This window comes from Callithrix jacchus, chromosome 1, assembly GCF_049354715.1.
Source record: "Callithrix jacchus isolate 240 chromosome 1, calJac240_pri, whole genome shotgun sequence".
Taxonomy (NCBI): Eukaryota; Metazoa; Chordata; class Mammalia; order Primates; family Cebidae; genus Callithrix; species Callithrix jacchus.
The window spans coordinates 14073402-14089165 of record NC_133502.1 but is presented as its reverse complement, the minus strand read 5'-3'; the positions used below and the strand labels follow the sequence as shown (position 1 = coordinate 14089165).

The 15764-nt window shown below is 47.4% G+C and overlaps 1 protein-coding gene across 16 annotated transcripts in view; it reads right to left on the bottom strand.

Moving 5' to 3' along the window:
- The window catches only part of FARP1 (FERM, ARH/RhoGEF and pleckstrin domain protein 1), a 321357-nt gene that overhangs the window by 69983 nt on the left and 235610 nt on the right, over positions 1-15764 (bottom strand). For all 16 annotated transcript variants that reach the window (XR_013534808.1, XR_013534712.1, XR_013534800.1 and 13 more), the window contains exon 6: positions 9493-9590. Coding sequence is in view for 12 of the 16 variants with exons in the window: in XM_078370486.1 (XP_078226612.1) it covers positions 9493-9590 (98 nt within the window). In the remaining 4 variants the exon portion in view is untranslated. The remainder of the gene's footprint in view (positions 1-9492; positions 9591-15764) is intronic.

Below are 15764 nucleotides of genomic sequence, written 5' to 3'. Positions count from 1 at the left end.
TAATCTCACCACTTTGGGAGTCCAGGGAGGGTGAATCACTTGAGGTTAGGAGTTCGAGATCAGCCTGGGCAACATGGCGAAACCTCATCTCTACCAAAAATATAAAAATTAGCTGGGCGTGGTGGCAGGCACCTGCACTAAGCAGGCTGAGGCAGGAGAATCGCTTGAACCCAGGAGGTGGAGGTTGCAGTGAGCCGAGATTGCACCATTGCACTCCAGCCTGGGCCACAGAGCGAGACTCTGTGTCAAAAAAAAAAGAAGGGAAGGGAAGGGAAGGGAAGGGAAGGAAGGGGAGGGGAGGGGGGAGGGGGGGAGGGGAGGGGAGGGGAGGGGAGGGGAGGGGAGGGGAGGGGAGGGGAGGGGAGGAAGGAAGGAAAAAAGGAAAGAAGGCTCAGAATCATCCATCTTCAGCCATACCTGTTCCTGGTTTTCTTTTCTCCCCATCTGCCTGGGGAGGTTCCTGACAGTAAATTCTACACATGTGGGTAATAACCATGACCTCTCAATAAGCCCTGGAACTGCAGGGCTTCATAAAACCAAAGTGAAACTCTTACATATTAGAATGACTAGTGCAAAACCCAAATGCTTTATTGTACAGAGAAAAGACGACTGTCAGTGGGTGAAAGGTAAATAATCCAACGCCTAAAAAAATGAAAAGAGTTTATTAAACTTTTCATAGTCCTGTTGTCAGAAGTAACAGGTCAGACTGGGAAGTCTTATACGTTTTTATCTATGAGAAATATGATTCTCACGTAATCTCAAGACAGTTCTCAAAAGTGCTGGAATGTGGAAAGTTAAAGGACAGAGCTTTAAAATCAGGCTTGCGCTTTAACAACACTAGCGCAGGGCACACCAATCATTATCCCTCTGAGACGGCACACTTTTTCTTTGTATCACGTGTACTGTACAACAAGCTTAATAAAAACAGCCTCCTGACCAGAGCCCAGCTGTTTTGATAAAAAGCAAGGGAACTGTTGCTATGAAACTCACACCTTTCATCCCATCACATGAAGCAGTGTGTCACACATGGGGCAACACACTCCACTCATCAAGCAGGATGTGGCCTGGGTGTTGCTATAAATCACACCTGCTCTGCACAAAGCCGTGCCAACTCACCTGGTGGCAGCTGGGGCGCTGGAAGAACCCCCCCCTCACTTGCCTCCTCATGCTCTGAAAGACCCACAACACTTTCCTAACTGCCTTTTCTGGACTGGCTTCCTCCTTCCTAAATAGACTAAAATTGCCACCGTCCAACACAGAAACGGCACAGAATGGGGGGTGCGCCTGGTCAGCCTGCCATCATCATCTGTTGCCTTGACGATGGAGGGCCTGCTTTTCCGCGATTCCTTCTATCTGGTCTCAAGGAAATGCAGTGGATGCTCATTATTCCAGGCTGTTACGATCTGTACAGCCGCCATAAACACTGAATTAGCCATTCTGGAATCTTTCCTCGTAGGGGAAATACGGGGTGAGGTTCCTACAGCAGTCTTGAAACAGCACTTTAGTTAACTGGCTGTGTCTTATGTGTGTTTCTGTCAAAAGCCATTTTAAATACACATTGCCAAGTCCTTCACACGGAGCTCATGGCCAACAGCAGCTGAACTCATGCCTGAATGACGCTCACCTAACAAGCATTTGCTCTATCAGGCAGATGGCGCCACACTCGGGGGCACAAGACAGCGCTTCAGTGCCACGCCTGGGGACTGTCTTAACAGTGAAACCACCAATAACACACACAAAACTGTGAAAAGTGCGGCACTAAATACACCGTGAAAAGGGTATTTGTTATCAGTATGAGAAAAAAACCCAGAACGCAGAGCTTTGCCTCATTTGACCCACACTGGGAATGCGCATCAGGTGACTCCAATTTTTCGCCATCTTGGGCATGTCCACAAATGACCGTGAAAACGCATGCGTGTCGATTTGGGGGTTACAAATAAATGAGCGAATTTGCAAAGACAATAATGAGGCTTGGCGGTATATAGAGGAATCCCTTAAATCCTAAATTTCTTGTGAACTCAATGTGTGGACATCTTAATGCCTATGAATCTTAGAACACACTCCTTCCCAGCATTCCACACCAAGAGAGCCAAAAGGCCCGGGTTTTCCTTTGGCCTCAGGGTAGAGACCCCTAGTTCTCTTTTCTTTTGGGTGGCCCGTCTTTTCTTGCCCTCCTGTCACATCACAGTGACATGACTATGAAATTCATTTGCTCTCCACATCTCTCCTCTTTGAAATATGGAAATAGGCTGCTCCTTAGATTTTGGGAATTTTTAAAACAGACACATATTCAAGATCTGACTTCCATTTATTTTAATTTTTCCGAGACAGGGTCTCACTCTGTCACCCAGGCTGGAGCACAGTGGGGTGATCATGGCTCACTGGGGCCTTGACTCCTGGGCTCAAGCGATCCTCCCACCTCAGCTTCCCAAGTGCCTGGGACTACCAGCACGCATCGTCACACCTGGCTTTTTTTTTTTATTTTGGGTAGAGACAGGGTCTCACTATGTTGCTCAGGCTGGTCTTGAACCCTTGGCCTCAAGTTAATTTTGTTCTGTAGAGACAAGGTCTCGCTATGTTGCCTAGGCTGGTCTCAAACTCTTGGCCTCAAGAGATTCTCCTGCCTGAGCCTCCCAACGTGCTGGGATTACAGACATGAGCCCCCACACCCAGCTGACTTCCTGTTTTTCTAATGTTTATACTGAAAATGACATATCACCTTATGCATATACTACATTCCTTAGCAGTCTACTCAGTAAAACAGTAAGAAAAACAGCAATAAACCAAATCCTGTGATTTCAATAAATGAATGCAACTTCCCCAGGGGACAGGCATGGAAAAGCCACCTTACTACACGGAACCCTCAGAATAGGGACCAAACGACCTGCACAAACACGGCCCTGCCTCGTCTCCGCACTGCACAAGTGCGATCTTTACATCAGGGCCAACTAGTAGCTGATTCTTCTCCTCATCAGCTTGTCCTTCTTAGTCAATTCAAAATAAATTAGAGAAAAATCAATTAAAAGTCCAAAATACTGCAGGGGAGATACATGGCCAGTGACAGAGAAGCAAGTGAAAAGACTATCTTAAAGACTCCATGCATTCAAGCAAAAGAAGGGAGGAAAATAAGATGACATCAGATTGGGTGCAGAAAGACACACAAGATGGACATCGCCTACCAGAGATAATTTTCTATTAGGGTTAGTATAGTTTCAGCCAAAGGGAGATGACTTGACCTTTATACCTTACCAATAACGCAAATAATTACCAATAACGGAAATTACGACACAGTTCACAGAAGATTCTATGAGATGCCTCCTTTCATGACTGAGTAAATGGGATGCTTAAAAATGCAAAATGGGGCCTTACAAATATCAGAAGATTTTAAGAATACTGTATGCCTCATGACTGCATGTCAACTACCATGTCAACAGCAGGGGTACTTCAGAGTCCATCTATTTAACTGCGTTTTGAGAACGGAAGATTCTTGGGGGACTCCGAGCCACTCGCTGGTTTCTGAGGAAGAATGGTATATTGGACTGAGACAATGGTTTTCTGGATGTCAGCGAATCTCCATTCCAAGATACACAAGAGGAATTCACTACTGTTAACAGATCTTCATTTTTTAAATTGATTTTCTTAATTGATAAAATAAAGATTATATATATTGGCTAGGCATGGTGGCTCATGCCTATAATCTCAGTACTTTGTGAGGCTGAGGTGGGAAGATTGCTTAGCTCAGGAGTTTGAGACTGGCCTGGGCAACACAGTGAGGCATCATCTCCTCAAAAATAAAAGAGGCTGGGCACTACGGCTCACAGCTGAAATCCCAGCACTTTGGAAAGCTGAGGCAGGGGGATCACCTGAGGTCAGGAGTTCAAGACCAGCCCAACGAACATGGAGAAACCCAGTTTCTACTAAAAATACAAAATTAGCCAGGCATAGTGGCACATGCCTGTAATACCAGCTACTCAGAGGCTGAGGCAGGAGAACTGCCTGAACCCAGGAGACAGAGGTTGTGGTGAGCCGAGACTGTGCCATTGCACTACAGCCTGGGCAACAAGAGTGAAACTCCATCTCAAATAAATAAATAAATAAATAAAATATTAGCCAGGCCTGATGGCACGCACCTATAGTCTCAGCTACTCAGAAGGCTGAGGCAGAAGGATTGCCTGAGCCCAGGAGGTTGAGGCTGCAGTGAGCCATGATTGAGATACTACACTCTAACCCGGGTTGCGGAGGTACCGCACTCTAACCCGGGTTACAGAGATACCGCACTCTAAGGTACCGCACTCTAACCCGGGTTACAGAGATACCGCACTCTAACCCGGGTTGCAGAGATACCGCACTCTAACCCGGGTTGCGGAGATACCGCACTCTAACCCGGGTTGCGGAGATACCGCACTCTAACCCGGGTTACGGAGGTACCGCACTCTAACCCGGCTTACGGAGGTACCGCACTCTAACCCGGGTTACGGAGGTACCGCACTCTAACCCGGCTTACGGAGGTACCGCACTCTAACCCGGGTTACGGAGGTACCGCACTCTAACCCGGGTTACGGAGGTACCGCACTCTAACCCGGCTTACGGAGGTACCGCACTCTAACCCGGGTTACGGAGGTACCGCACTCTAACCCGGCTTACGGAGGTACCGCACTCTAACCCGGGTTACGGAGGTACCGCACTCTAACCCGGCTTACGGAGATACCGCACTCTAACCCGGGTTACGGAGGTACCGCACTCTAACCCGGCTTACGGAGGTACCGCACTCTAACCCGGGTTACGGAGGTACCGCACTCTAACCCGGGTTGCGGAGGTACCGCACTCTAAGGTACCGCACTCTAACCCGGGTTGCGGAGGTACCGCACTCTAAGGTACCGCACTCTAACCCGGGTTGCAGAGATACCGCACTCTAACCCGGGTTGCGGAGGTACCGCACTCTAAGGTACCGCACTCTAACCCGGCTTACGGAGGTACCGCACTCTAACCCGGGTTACGGAGATACCGCACTCTAACCCGGCTTACGGAGGTACCGCACTCTAACCCGGGTTACGGAGGTACCGCACTCTAACCCGGGTTGCGGAGGTACCGCACTCTAACCCGGGTTGCGGAGGTACCGCACTCTAAGGTACCGCACTCTAACCCGGCTTACGGAGGTACCGCACTCTAACCCGGGTTACGGAGATACCGCACTCTAACCCGGGTTACGGAGGTACCGCACTCTAACCCGGCTTACGGAGGTACCGCACTCTAACCCGGGTTACGGAGATACCGCACTCTAACCCGGGTTACGGAGGTACCGCACTCTAACCCGGCTTACGGAGGTACCGCACTCTAACCCGGGTTACGGAGGTACCGCACTCTAACCCGGCTTACGGAGGTACCGCACTCTAACCCGGGTTACGGAGGTACCGCACTCTAACCCGGGTTGCGGAGGTACCGCACTCTAAGGTACCGCACTCTAACCCGGGTTGCGGAGGTACCGCACTCTAAGGTACCGCACTCTAACCCGGGTTGCAGAGATACCGCACTCTAACCCGGGTTGCGGAGGTACCGCACTCTAACCCGGGTTGCGGAGGTACCGCACTCTAACCCGGGTTGCGGAGGTACCGCACTCTAACCCGGGTTGCGGAGGTACCGCACTCTAACCCGGGTTGCGGAGGTACCGCACTCTAACCCGGCTTACGGAGGTACCGCACTCTAACCCGGGTTACGGAGATACCGCACTCTAACCCGGGTTGCGGAGGTACCGCACTCTAACCCGGCTTACGGAGGTACCGCACTCTAACCCGGGTTACGGAGATACCGCACTCTAACCCGGGTTACGGAGGTACCGCACTCTAACCCGGCTTACGGAGGTACCGCACTCTAACCCGGGTTACGGAGGTACCGCACTCTAACCCGGCTTACGGAGGTACCGCACTCTAACCCGGGTTACGGAGGTACCGCACTCTAACCCGGGTTGCGGAGGTACCGCACTCTAAGGTACCGCACTCTAACCCGGGTTGCGGAGGTACCGCACTCTAAGGTACCGCACTCTAACCCGGGTTGCAGAGATACCGCACTCTAACCCGGGTTGCGGAGGTACCGCACTCTAAGGTACCGCACTCTAACCCGGCTTACGGAGGTACCGCACTCTAACCCGGGTTACGGAGATACCGCACTCTAACCCGGCTTACGGAGGTACCGCACTCTAACCCGGGTTGCGGAGGTACCGCACTCTAACCCGGGTTGCGGAGGTACCGCACTCTAACCCGGGTTGCGGAGGTACCGCACTCTAAGGTACCGCACTCTAACCCGGCTTACGGAGGTACCGCACTCTAACCCGGGTTACGGAGATACCGCACTCTAACCCGGGTTACGGAGGTACCGCACTCTAACCCGGCTTACGGAGGTACCGCACTCTAACCCGGGTTACGGAGATACCGCACTCTAACCCGGGTTACGGAGGTACCGCACTCTAACCCGGCTTACGGAGGTACCGCACTCTAACCCGGGTTACGGAGGTACCGCACTCTAACCCGGCTTACGGAGGTACCGCACTCTAACCCGGGTTACGGAGGTACCGCACTCTAACCCGGGTTGCGGAGGTACCGCACTCTAAGGTACCGCACTCTAACCCGGGTTGCGGAGGTACCGCACTCTAAGGTACCGCACTCTAACCCGGGTTGCAGAGATACCGCACTCTAACCCGGGTTGCGGAGGTACCGCACTCTAAGGTACCGCACTCTAACCCGGCTTACGGAGGTACCGCACTCTAACCCGGGTTACGGAGATACCGCACTCTAACCCGGCTTACGGAGGTACCGCACTCTAACCCGGGTTACGGAGGTACCGCACTCTAACCCGGGTTGCGGAGGTACCGCACTCTAACCCGGGTTGCGGAGGTACCGCACTCTAAGGTACCGCACTCTAACCCGGCTTACGGAGGTACCGCACTCTAACCCGGGTTACGGAGATACCGCACTCTAACCCGGGTTACGGAGGTACCGCACTCTAACCCGGCTTACGGAGGTACCGCACTCTAACCCGGGTTACGGAGATACCGCACTCTAACCCGGGTTACGGAGGTACCGCACTCTAACCCGGCTTACGGAGGTACCGCACTCTAACCCGGGTTACGGAGGTACCGCACTCTAACCCGGCTTACGGAGGTACCGCACTCTAACCCGGGTTACGGAGGTACCGCACTCTAACCCGGGTTGCGGAGGTACCGCACTCTAAGGTACCGCACTCTAACCCGGGTTGCGGAGGTACCGCACTCTAAGGTACCGCACTCTAACCCGGGTTGCAGAGATACCGCACTCTAACCCGGGTTGCGGAGGTACCGCACTCCAACCCGGGTTGCGGAGGTACCGCACTCTAACCCGGGTTGCGGAGGTACCGCACTCTAAGGTACCGCACTCTAACCCGGGTTGCGGAGGTACCGCACTCTAACCCGGGTTGCGGAGGTACCGCACTCTAACCCGGGTTGCGGAGGTACCGCACTCTAAGGTACCGCACTCTAACCCGGGTTGCGGAGGTACCGCACTCTAAGGTACCGCACTCTAACCCGGGTTGCGGAGGTACCGCACTCTAACCCGGGTTGCGGAGGTACCGCACTCTAACCCGGGTTGCGGAGGTACCGCACTCTAACCTGGGTTGCGGAGGTACCACACTCTAAGGTACCGCACTCTAACCCGGGTTGCGGAGGTACCGCACTCTAAGGTACCGCACTCTAACCCGGGTTGCGGAGGTACCGCACTCTAAGGTACTGCACTCTAACCCGGGTTGCGGAGGTACCGCACTCTAACCTGGGTTACTACACTCTAACCTGGTTTACACTCTAACTCTGTGTAAAAAAGAATTTTTTTGGGTATACATTTATAGTGAACAGTATCACAATTTGATGTATGTACGCATTGTAAAATGGCTAAATTAAGCTAATATATGTTACTGTACATTCTGTGTGTGTGTGGTGAAAACACGTTTATCTTTTTTCCTTTTTGACAGAGCAAAAATACTGCATCTATATCAAACATGTAGGATACTTTTTCTTGTCATTAGTCCCTAAATGATACAAAATAACCATATAGCATTTACATTGCATTAATTATTAGAAGTAACCTAGATATGATTTACAGTCTATAGGAGGATATACATAGCTTATATGCAAATAGGACACCATTTTCTATCAGGGACTTGAGCAGCCTCAGATTTTGGTGTCTTTGGGAGGTCCTGCAGCCAATACCTGATGGACACTAAGAGACAACTATATACGCTATCGTTTCATTTTTACAGCCTTATGAAAAAGATTCTATTATTCTCATGTTCCGGAAGAAATGGAGGTTGGGGGGTTAGTAACCTGTCAGAGTCATCATCCAACGAACAGAAACTGAGCCTGCCTGACTCAAAACCTCCTCTCCCTCTCCACTATCATTTTATGAAGAGCGGAGACCAAATGCAGGAGAGGCAAAAATCACAGTGTTCTGTGCTTAGGGTCCCTCCCCTGCAAAATAAGGATAACGACAGACTTGATCTCAGGGGGCTGTAGGAGAATTAAATGAGATTATATATATAGTGCTGGCACATAGGCTTAATAAAGATACCTGTTTTTTTTGTTTCTTCTTGCCCATGTCATTTTTTCAAATTGGAGAAAACATCTATCTATTAAGTGCTCTTATTCAAAAAACAAGAAGATGCACATCATCTACTGAAACCTTACTGTAATAGACTAGAGCAATTTTTTGATTACTAAGAGTGACACTTCCCATAAACCTTTGTAAATCTTGTTAACTAGGCACCTATCAGGATGGGAGGGGCTGACTGTATGAGGCCGCTTCATCTACAATGGAAATGTGGAGGTGATATCCTAGCTCAACTTTCCTCTACAGTAGCGCTTATACACTGAGTGTTATACCCACAATTACCTTTCTGAAACATAATGTGCATATTTTATTTCAATAATTTCTGCCTTGGTCAAGAGGGGAAAAAAAAAACACCCATGTGGGGTGCCAGGCAGCCTTGAGATGAGCACAGTCTAATTTATCCTTTATTTATATTAAGGCAAATTAAAATATCTAGGGTCAAACATCACTAATCCAGCTTCATCTGTCTTGGTTTACTGAGCTCTGGAGCGCAAACACTCTAGAGAGAAGTGAAATGGCATATGAAGGCTAATATGCCATATTCAGTGATAAAGTTTAAATCCAAGAACAGGACAGAACAAGTGGAACTGACAATCACATATCCAAGCTTATCCTTTGAGACAACTGAAGTATCAATTGTGTACTAATCCTTGAAGCAAAACAAATACCTGAACAGAAAATACAGGGGTTCATATTTGGGGAGAGACATCAGGAGTACTGTTTTTCTCTTCCACCCACAGGCCTTCATGCGAACAGCAAAAAAAGACATGGACACTGTCTTTTGGGGGATATGATGTTTCTCCCCAGTAATCACATCACTGTGTTATTTCCAACATGATTTTCAAAGGAAACCAACAGAACTTACATTGCACAATGTGTGAAATCAAGAGCGCTGCGCTGGTGTCATTACACGTCAACCTGCCTTGAGCCAGGTCTTGCTTCACCTGCAGTGCGAACAGGTACCTGTGAAGATCAACAGAGCTGGGTGTCAGGCAAAGAGGGCAGCAGGTTGCTGGCAACGTGGCCTCCCTGTGAGAAGCCACGGAGAGGGATGCAAGTCCCAACCAGGAAGTCTGCATGGGCTGGAGTGGATTCCAGCTGCCATTCACTGCAGTGTAAATATCTCCCCCCAAAATACAAAGAGATGTATGCTACCATCTTTTCACAGTATGAATAATACGTTTCATTTTATATGGGGAGAGAGAGCCTTAAAAATGTGGGACTATAATCTAGCACCCTGTATATTTTTGTAGGGTATAGGAAATATTTACATTTTTTTCACAGAATCAGTCATCCATACTCTAAAATTGTTCTATGGCTCAGACAATAAAAGCAGTTAATTATGCTGAGTCAGACGTTTGCCAATGAAATGAGAAAAGCAAGCGGGGGGGTGTCTTTTTTTGTAACATAATTGTCACTTAGCTACTTCCATAAGCCCCAGTTACCAGATCTGTAAAAATCCATTTAACTTATTTTTAAATTATTTTCTTTATATTGTGGTATTATGCACATCAACATTTTTGGTGTAAGAAAAAAAGATATTTGTAAATCAAAGACATTAAAAACTGTGCAACAGCAAACAGGCATAAGAAAAGGTGCTCAGCATCACTGATCTTCAGAGAAATGCAAATCAAAACTACAATGAGACATCATCTCATCCCAGTAAAATGGCTTATATCCAAAAGACAGGCAGTAACAAATGCTGACAGCCTCATATGTGAAGAAAACCTCATATACTATCGGTACAGAGAGAAACCCCTCATATTGTTGGTAAGAATGTAAATTAGTAGTACAACCATCTTCTACCTGTCCATCAACAGATAAATGGACAAAGAAAATGGGGTATATATACACAGTGGATTACTATTCAGCCATAAAAAAGGGGATCTTGTCATTTGCATCAGCATGATTGGAACTGGAGGTCATTATGTTGAGTGGAATAAGCCAGGCATAGAAAAACAAACTTCACATGTTCTCACTTATTTGTGGGAGCCAAAAATTAAAACAATTGAACTCATGGGGAGAGAGAGCAGAACGATGTTCCTGGAGGCTGGGAAAGGTGGTGGGTGGGAGGGAATGGGGCCATTAAGAGGCACAAAAAAATCAGATAGAAGAAATGAGATCTAATATTTAATAGCAAAACAGGGTCATGATAGCCAATAACAATTTATTATATGTTTAAAAATAATGAAAACAGTACAACTGGACTGTTTATTCCACAAACGATAAATACATAAGGCGATGGATAAACACCCCCCACAAGACAAAACCAAATCAAACCTGTACAATGTGAAAATAGATGCAAAAATAATGACACCAATTCACAGATTTTTAGAAGGGTAGTTACTAGTTTTGCCTGCTGCCTGAGAACAGTGTTTGCAAACAGATTCTGTCCCTCATACCATTTGTTGGGGCTGCTGGCTCACGCCTATAATCCCAGCACCTTGGGAGGCCGAGGCAGGCTGATCACCTGAGGCCAGGAGTTCAAGACCAGCCCAGCCAGTATGGCGAAACCCCATCTCTACTAAAAATAGAAAAATTAGCCAGGTATGGTGGTGAGGCCCTGTAATCCCAGCTACTCGGGAGACTGAGGCAGGAGAATCACTTGAACCAGAGAGACGGAGGTTGCAGTGAGCAGAGACTGCGCCACTGCACTCCAGTCTAGGTTACAAGAGTGAAACTCCGTCTCAAAACAAAAAAACGACAAAAAAAAAAAAAAAATTACCTGCTGCAAGTGAGGGAGTATGTTCTCTTTCAGGGTCCACAAGGGGGCGTAGTTTTAAGAGCAAGAACTTCCTAGCGCCAGGCTCCCCTCCCATCTCTCTCCAACCCGGAGATTTAATGGTTTTATGTTTGAATTTCACCGGCCCGGGAAGAAACTAAGAGTCAATCACTCCATCGGAAGTTTTAAGGAACTCCTTTCATTGGCCAGGGGTCTTAGAGAAGGTGGGCCTTCCTCCCAGGTTAAAAGTCCCCTTCTTCCACACCCCTTTGGAGTCCCTTCTTGGAAGCTGTTTTTATCTCTCTTGGATTTCCTCTCTGGAGTCCCCTTCCACACTCTCGTGGAAGCCTGTCTTCTCCTAAACTCCATCTCTCTCTATTCCCTAACACTCTTGTGGAAGCTGCTTTCCTCTCCTGGATTCCATCTTTCTGGATTTTCTCACTCAGTGTGAGAGTTAGCGGTTTCTTTCTCTCTCCTCCTCCTGTTTCTCTCTTTGAATAAATCACTTTCTACAAACACTTTTTAGTCCGGCATTTACTGTGCACTGCGCCGCGGTGCCCTTGAGAGGGCAGGAGACCAAGAACCTGGAGAAATGTTCTCTCAGGGGAGCTGAGGGCACCCTGAATCCCTGTATCCCACTATTACAGAAGGACAGAGAGACAGGGTCTTGGAGGCATGGTACATTCCAGGCGAATCAAAGCGTCTCCTTATTTAAATAATAAGGCAAATAATTGAGCTAGAAACCTGCCTGGTCAGAGGAAAGGGTGTTTAAGGACAGCCAAGTAGTTGAGGAAAGATTTTATAGATTTATCTCCCATAAAGTAAAACTCTGCCTCAAGCATTTGGCAAAAAAATTCTAAGTGCCATTTTACAACATAGCAAGAATAACAGAATTAGAAAATCTCCATTCCAAAAATGCTGAAGAAATTATTGATTCCAGGAAGGATTGTCAATGGGTGAAAAAAACATGTGAGAGACTGGACATTCATATAGGGCCAAAGTAACACGAGTTTACCTGGCATGGAATGATCAGAATGTTACTACCTGAATGCAATGAATAATCTTGAATCATTACTGAAACATGAGGCATATGACATCACTTACGACAGACTCCAGCCCAAATGTTTAACTGTATTAGTCAAGCCCCAGAATGAATTTCCACAGCTGTGGTCTGAACGTTTGTCCTCTCCAAACCTCATGTTGAAATTGCATCCGCATGGTTGGAGGTGGGGCCTAATGAAAGGTGTTTGGGTCATCGGGACATATCCCTGAAGAATAGAGACAATGCCCTCCGTTGGGGGTGAGTGAGTTCTCACGCCCTTACTTCCTATGACAGCTGGTGGTGTTACAAAAAGCCTAGCACCTCCCCACTCCCCCGCCTCCTGTCCCACCACACGATCTCTGCACAGGACGGTCTCCTTTGCCTTCTATCATGAGTGGAAGCAGCCTGAGGCCCTCACCACATGTCAATCCCCAATCTTGAACTTTTTAGCCATCCAGAATCATGAGCAAAATAAACCTTTTTTCTTTATAAATTACCCAGCCTCGGGTGTTCTTTATAGCAGCATAAAACAGGCTATGACATCCAGTTTTGGAAAAACACAAAGGCTAGAGGAACAAATTAAACAGCACCACAAGAAAGTTAGCAGACAAATTCAGAAGGTATAGTTGGTCCAATTTCTTCAACAAGATGCTGTCATGAGGAAAAGAAAACGAGGGACTAACCTACATTAAAAAGAGGCCTGGAGGACATAGTAACCAGATGCAACATGTGGTCCTAGAGCGGATCTTTTTTTCAATTAATTAATTAGTTGACTGATTGAGACAGGGTCTTGCTCTGCTGCCCAGGCTGGAGTGTAGCAGTGCAATTACTGCTCACTGCAGCCTCAACCTCTGGGGGCTGAAGCAATCTTCCCGCCTCAGCCTCCTGAGGAGCTACGACTACAGGTACACAGCACCATGCCCAGCTAACTGTTTAAGGTTTTTTTGTGGAGAACGGTCTTCCTGTGCTGCTCAGGCTGGTCTCAAGACATTCTCCTGTCTCAACTTTCCAAAGTGCTGGGATCACAGGCATGAGCCACCGCACCCTGCCAGTCTTATTTTAGAAGAAGCAGATATAAGGGACACTTAGGGGGTAAACAGGGAAATGCAACTATGGCCAATGTATTAGTTGACATGAAAAGTACATATGTATGCTTAGACAATTTCAGAAAGGGTATCTTACTAATGCGACGGGCAACAGGAATGCAATGGTTTCACTTTCTTAGTCTTAACCATTTATGTATTCTAACTTCCTACAATGTATATTTACTATTATAATAATGGAACGTTATTTTTGATTTTCAAAAGGGCCTCTAACAGTATCAGCCACAGAGGTTTCCATAAGAATTAAATAAGATACATGAAAAACACTACTAGACAAAAAATATTCAATGAAAGTTGGCAGTTTTTTTTTTTTTTTTAAATAAAAGAATAACTAATCCCCTTTAGGGCATTTAGGAAGTTTTATTATTGAGAACTAAAAAAACCAAGCAGCAATTGTATAACCATGAAAAAGCACCCTACAGCCTCCACACCTACCAACGGGCCTTCTCTGACCTCTCTAATTTTATTCTGGGTCTCTTGCTCCATCCTTCTCTCCCCCTACCCCGTGTGTGTGTGTGTGTGTGTGTGTGTGTGTGTGTGTGTGTGTGAAGTCAAAGGGAAGAAAAGCAGAGAATATTAAACAATCTAAACCTCACGTGGGAGGAGGGAATAAAAACCATTGTGCTCGATTATAGTTATTGTCTTTTGAGCCAAAACTTTGTAGAGCTACAGATTTTAATTCTAATCTGTGTGATTGGTTTTTAATTAAGTAGGAGGGCTTCATGTTTTAAAATCGCATTCTGAGTATTTTACCTATTTTTGTTTGTTTTTTGAGACGAAGTCTCGCACTGTCACCCAGGCTGGAGTGCAGTGGTGCAATCTCTGCCTCCCAGGTTCCAGTGATTCTCCTGCCTCAGCCTCCCGAGTAGCTGGGAGTACAGGCGCCCGCCACCACACCCAGCTAACTTTTTGTATTTTTAGTACAGATGAGGTTTCACCATGTTGGCCAGGTTGGTCTCCAACTCCTGACCTCGTGATCCGCCTGCCTCGGCTTCCCAAAGTGCTGGGAGTATAGGCGTGAGCCACTGCACCCAGCCTATTTTACCTGTTTTAAAATTACATTCTGAATATTTTACCATTTATCATTTCCAACATGAGGTCTGTGTTCACAAAGAGGTTTTCAGGGACAAATGCACAGGCAGAGTTTAACAGGTTCTGGGGACTTTTGGTGACGATCTCACACGGGCTGCAAGATGGCACTAGGTTCTGAAAGTGCACATTTACTGGGAGGGCTCGTGGCTATTTTGAAGGCTGAAGGAAGAACGTGGCATCCCCTTACTACATGGACTCTTCCTGTTCCAATGCCCCTTGTAACACGAGAAGTCGCTTCCTGGGAACTAACTCTGCCCACTGTTTGACTGCCATGAGCTGCAAGCTGAGCACGCTGGCTGTGACACTAGCTTTAGAGATTCTGCAGCACCTTTAGTACTGGCCACTGAAGCAGTTCCAATCCATCTCACAGAGCCAAAGGCTGAGTGTTACTTGGTGGGCACGAAATAAAATTAAACTGGTAAACACAATGAAAACAAGCGCTCAAAATGCAATCAAGTTTCCTTAGCAGAAGGGTGGACATGAGGACAGCGGCAATGACTGTGGCAGGGGCAGACAGAGTGACTTCACTTCTAGGGACTGCAAGAGTCACATGTTGCACCCATTTGATGCCTTGTTTTCAATATGAATAATTTATTTCATCTGGAAGGCCATCTTCTTCTCTCTTTTCTTATTACATGTAAGTAATACACAATTTCCCTGCAGTCTAAGAGAACACCTCAGCAGGTGGTGCAGGGCAGGTCCCTTGCCTATAACAACACAAGCAAGGAGAAGCTGGATTCAACTGAAGAGAGGATGCCCGGAGAGAAGGGGAAGAACACAGGATGGCTAGACTCACCATAAGGAAAGTGATTCCAAGCCACGCAATCAGAAAAGCTAGGATCACCTTTTCCAAAGAGCCTCACTTGCTGTTTTCAGCCTGCACCCAGGAGTCAATATGCTCCTTCTAGATGCCTGGGTGTTGCTGTCAACAGGCTGGAGTTGCACTCAATGAGCAGTTCAATAAATATAAAGGAATGCAGCTTCTTGTTTAACAGCAGGGTGCCATTTAATCTCCTATCTATATCAACAGGAAATGAAAGCTATTCCTGGAAGCCCAAAGCATTCACGACGGAGCTACAGTCACTTACACTCTGCTGAACCACAGGCCAGTTTCTCTGTCCGTCCCACTTCTGTCTAAGCGTCCCTTCCCACAAAGGACAGCTGCCATGGAGCTTCTC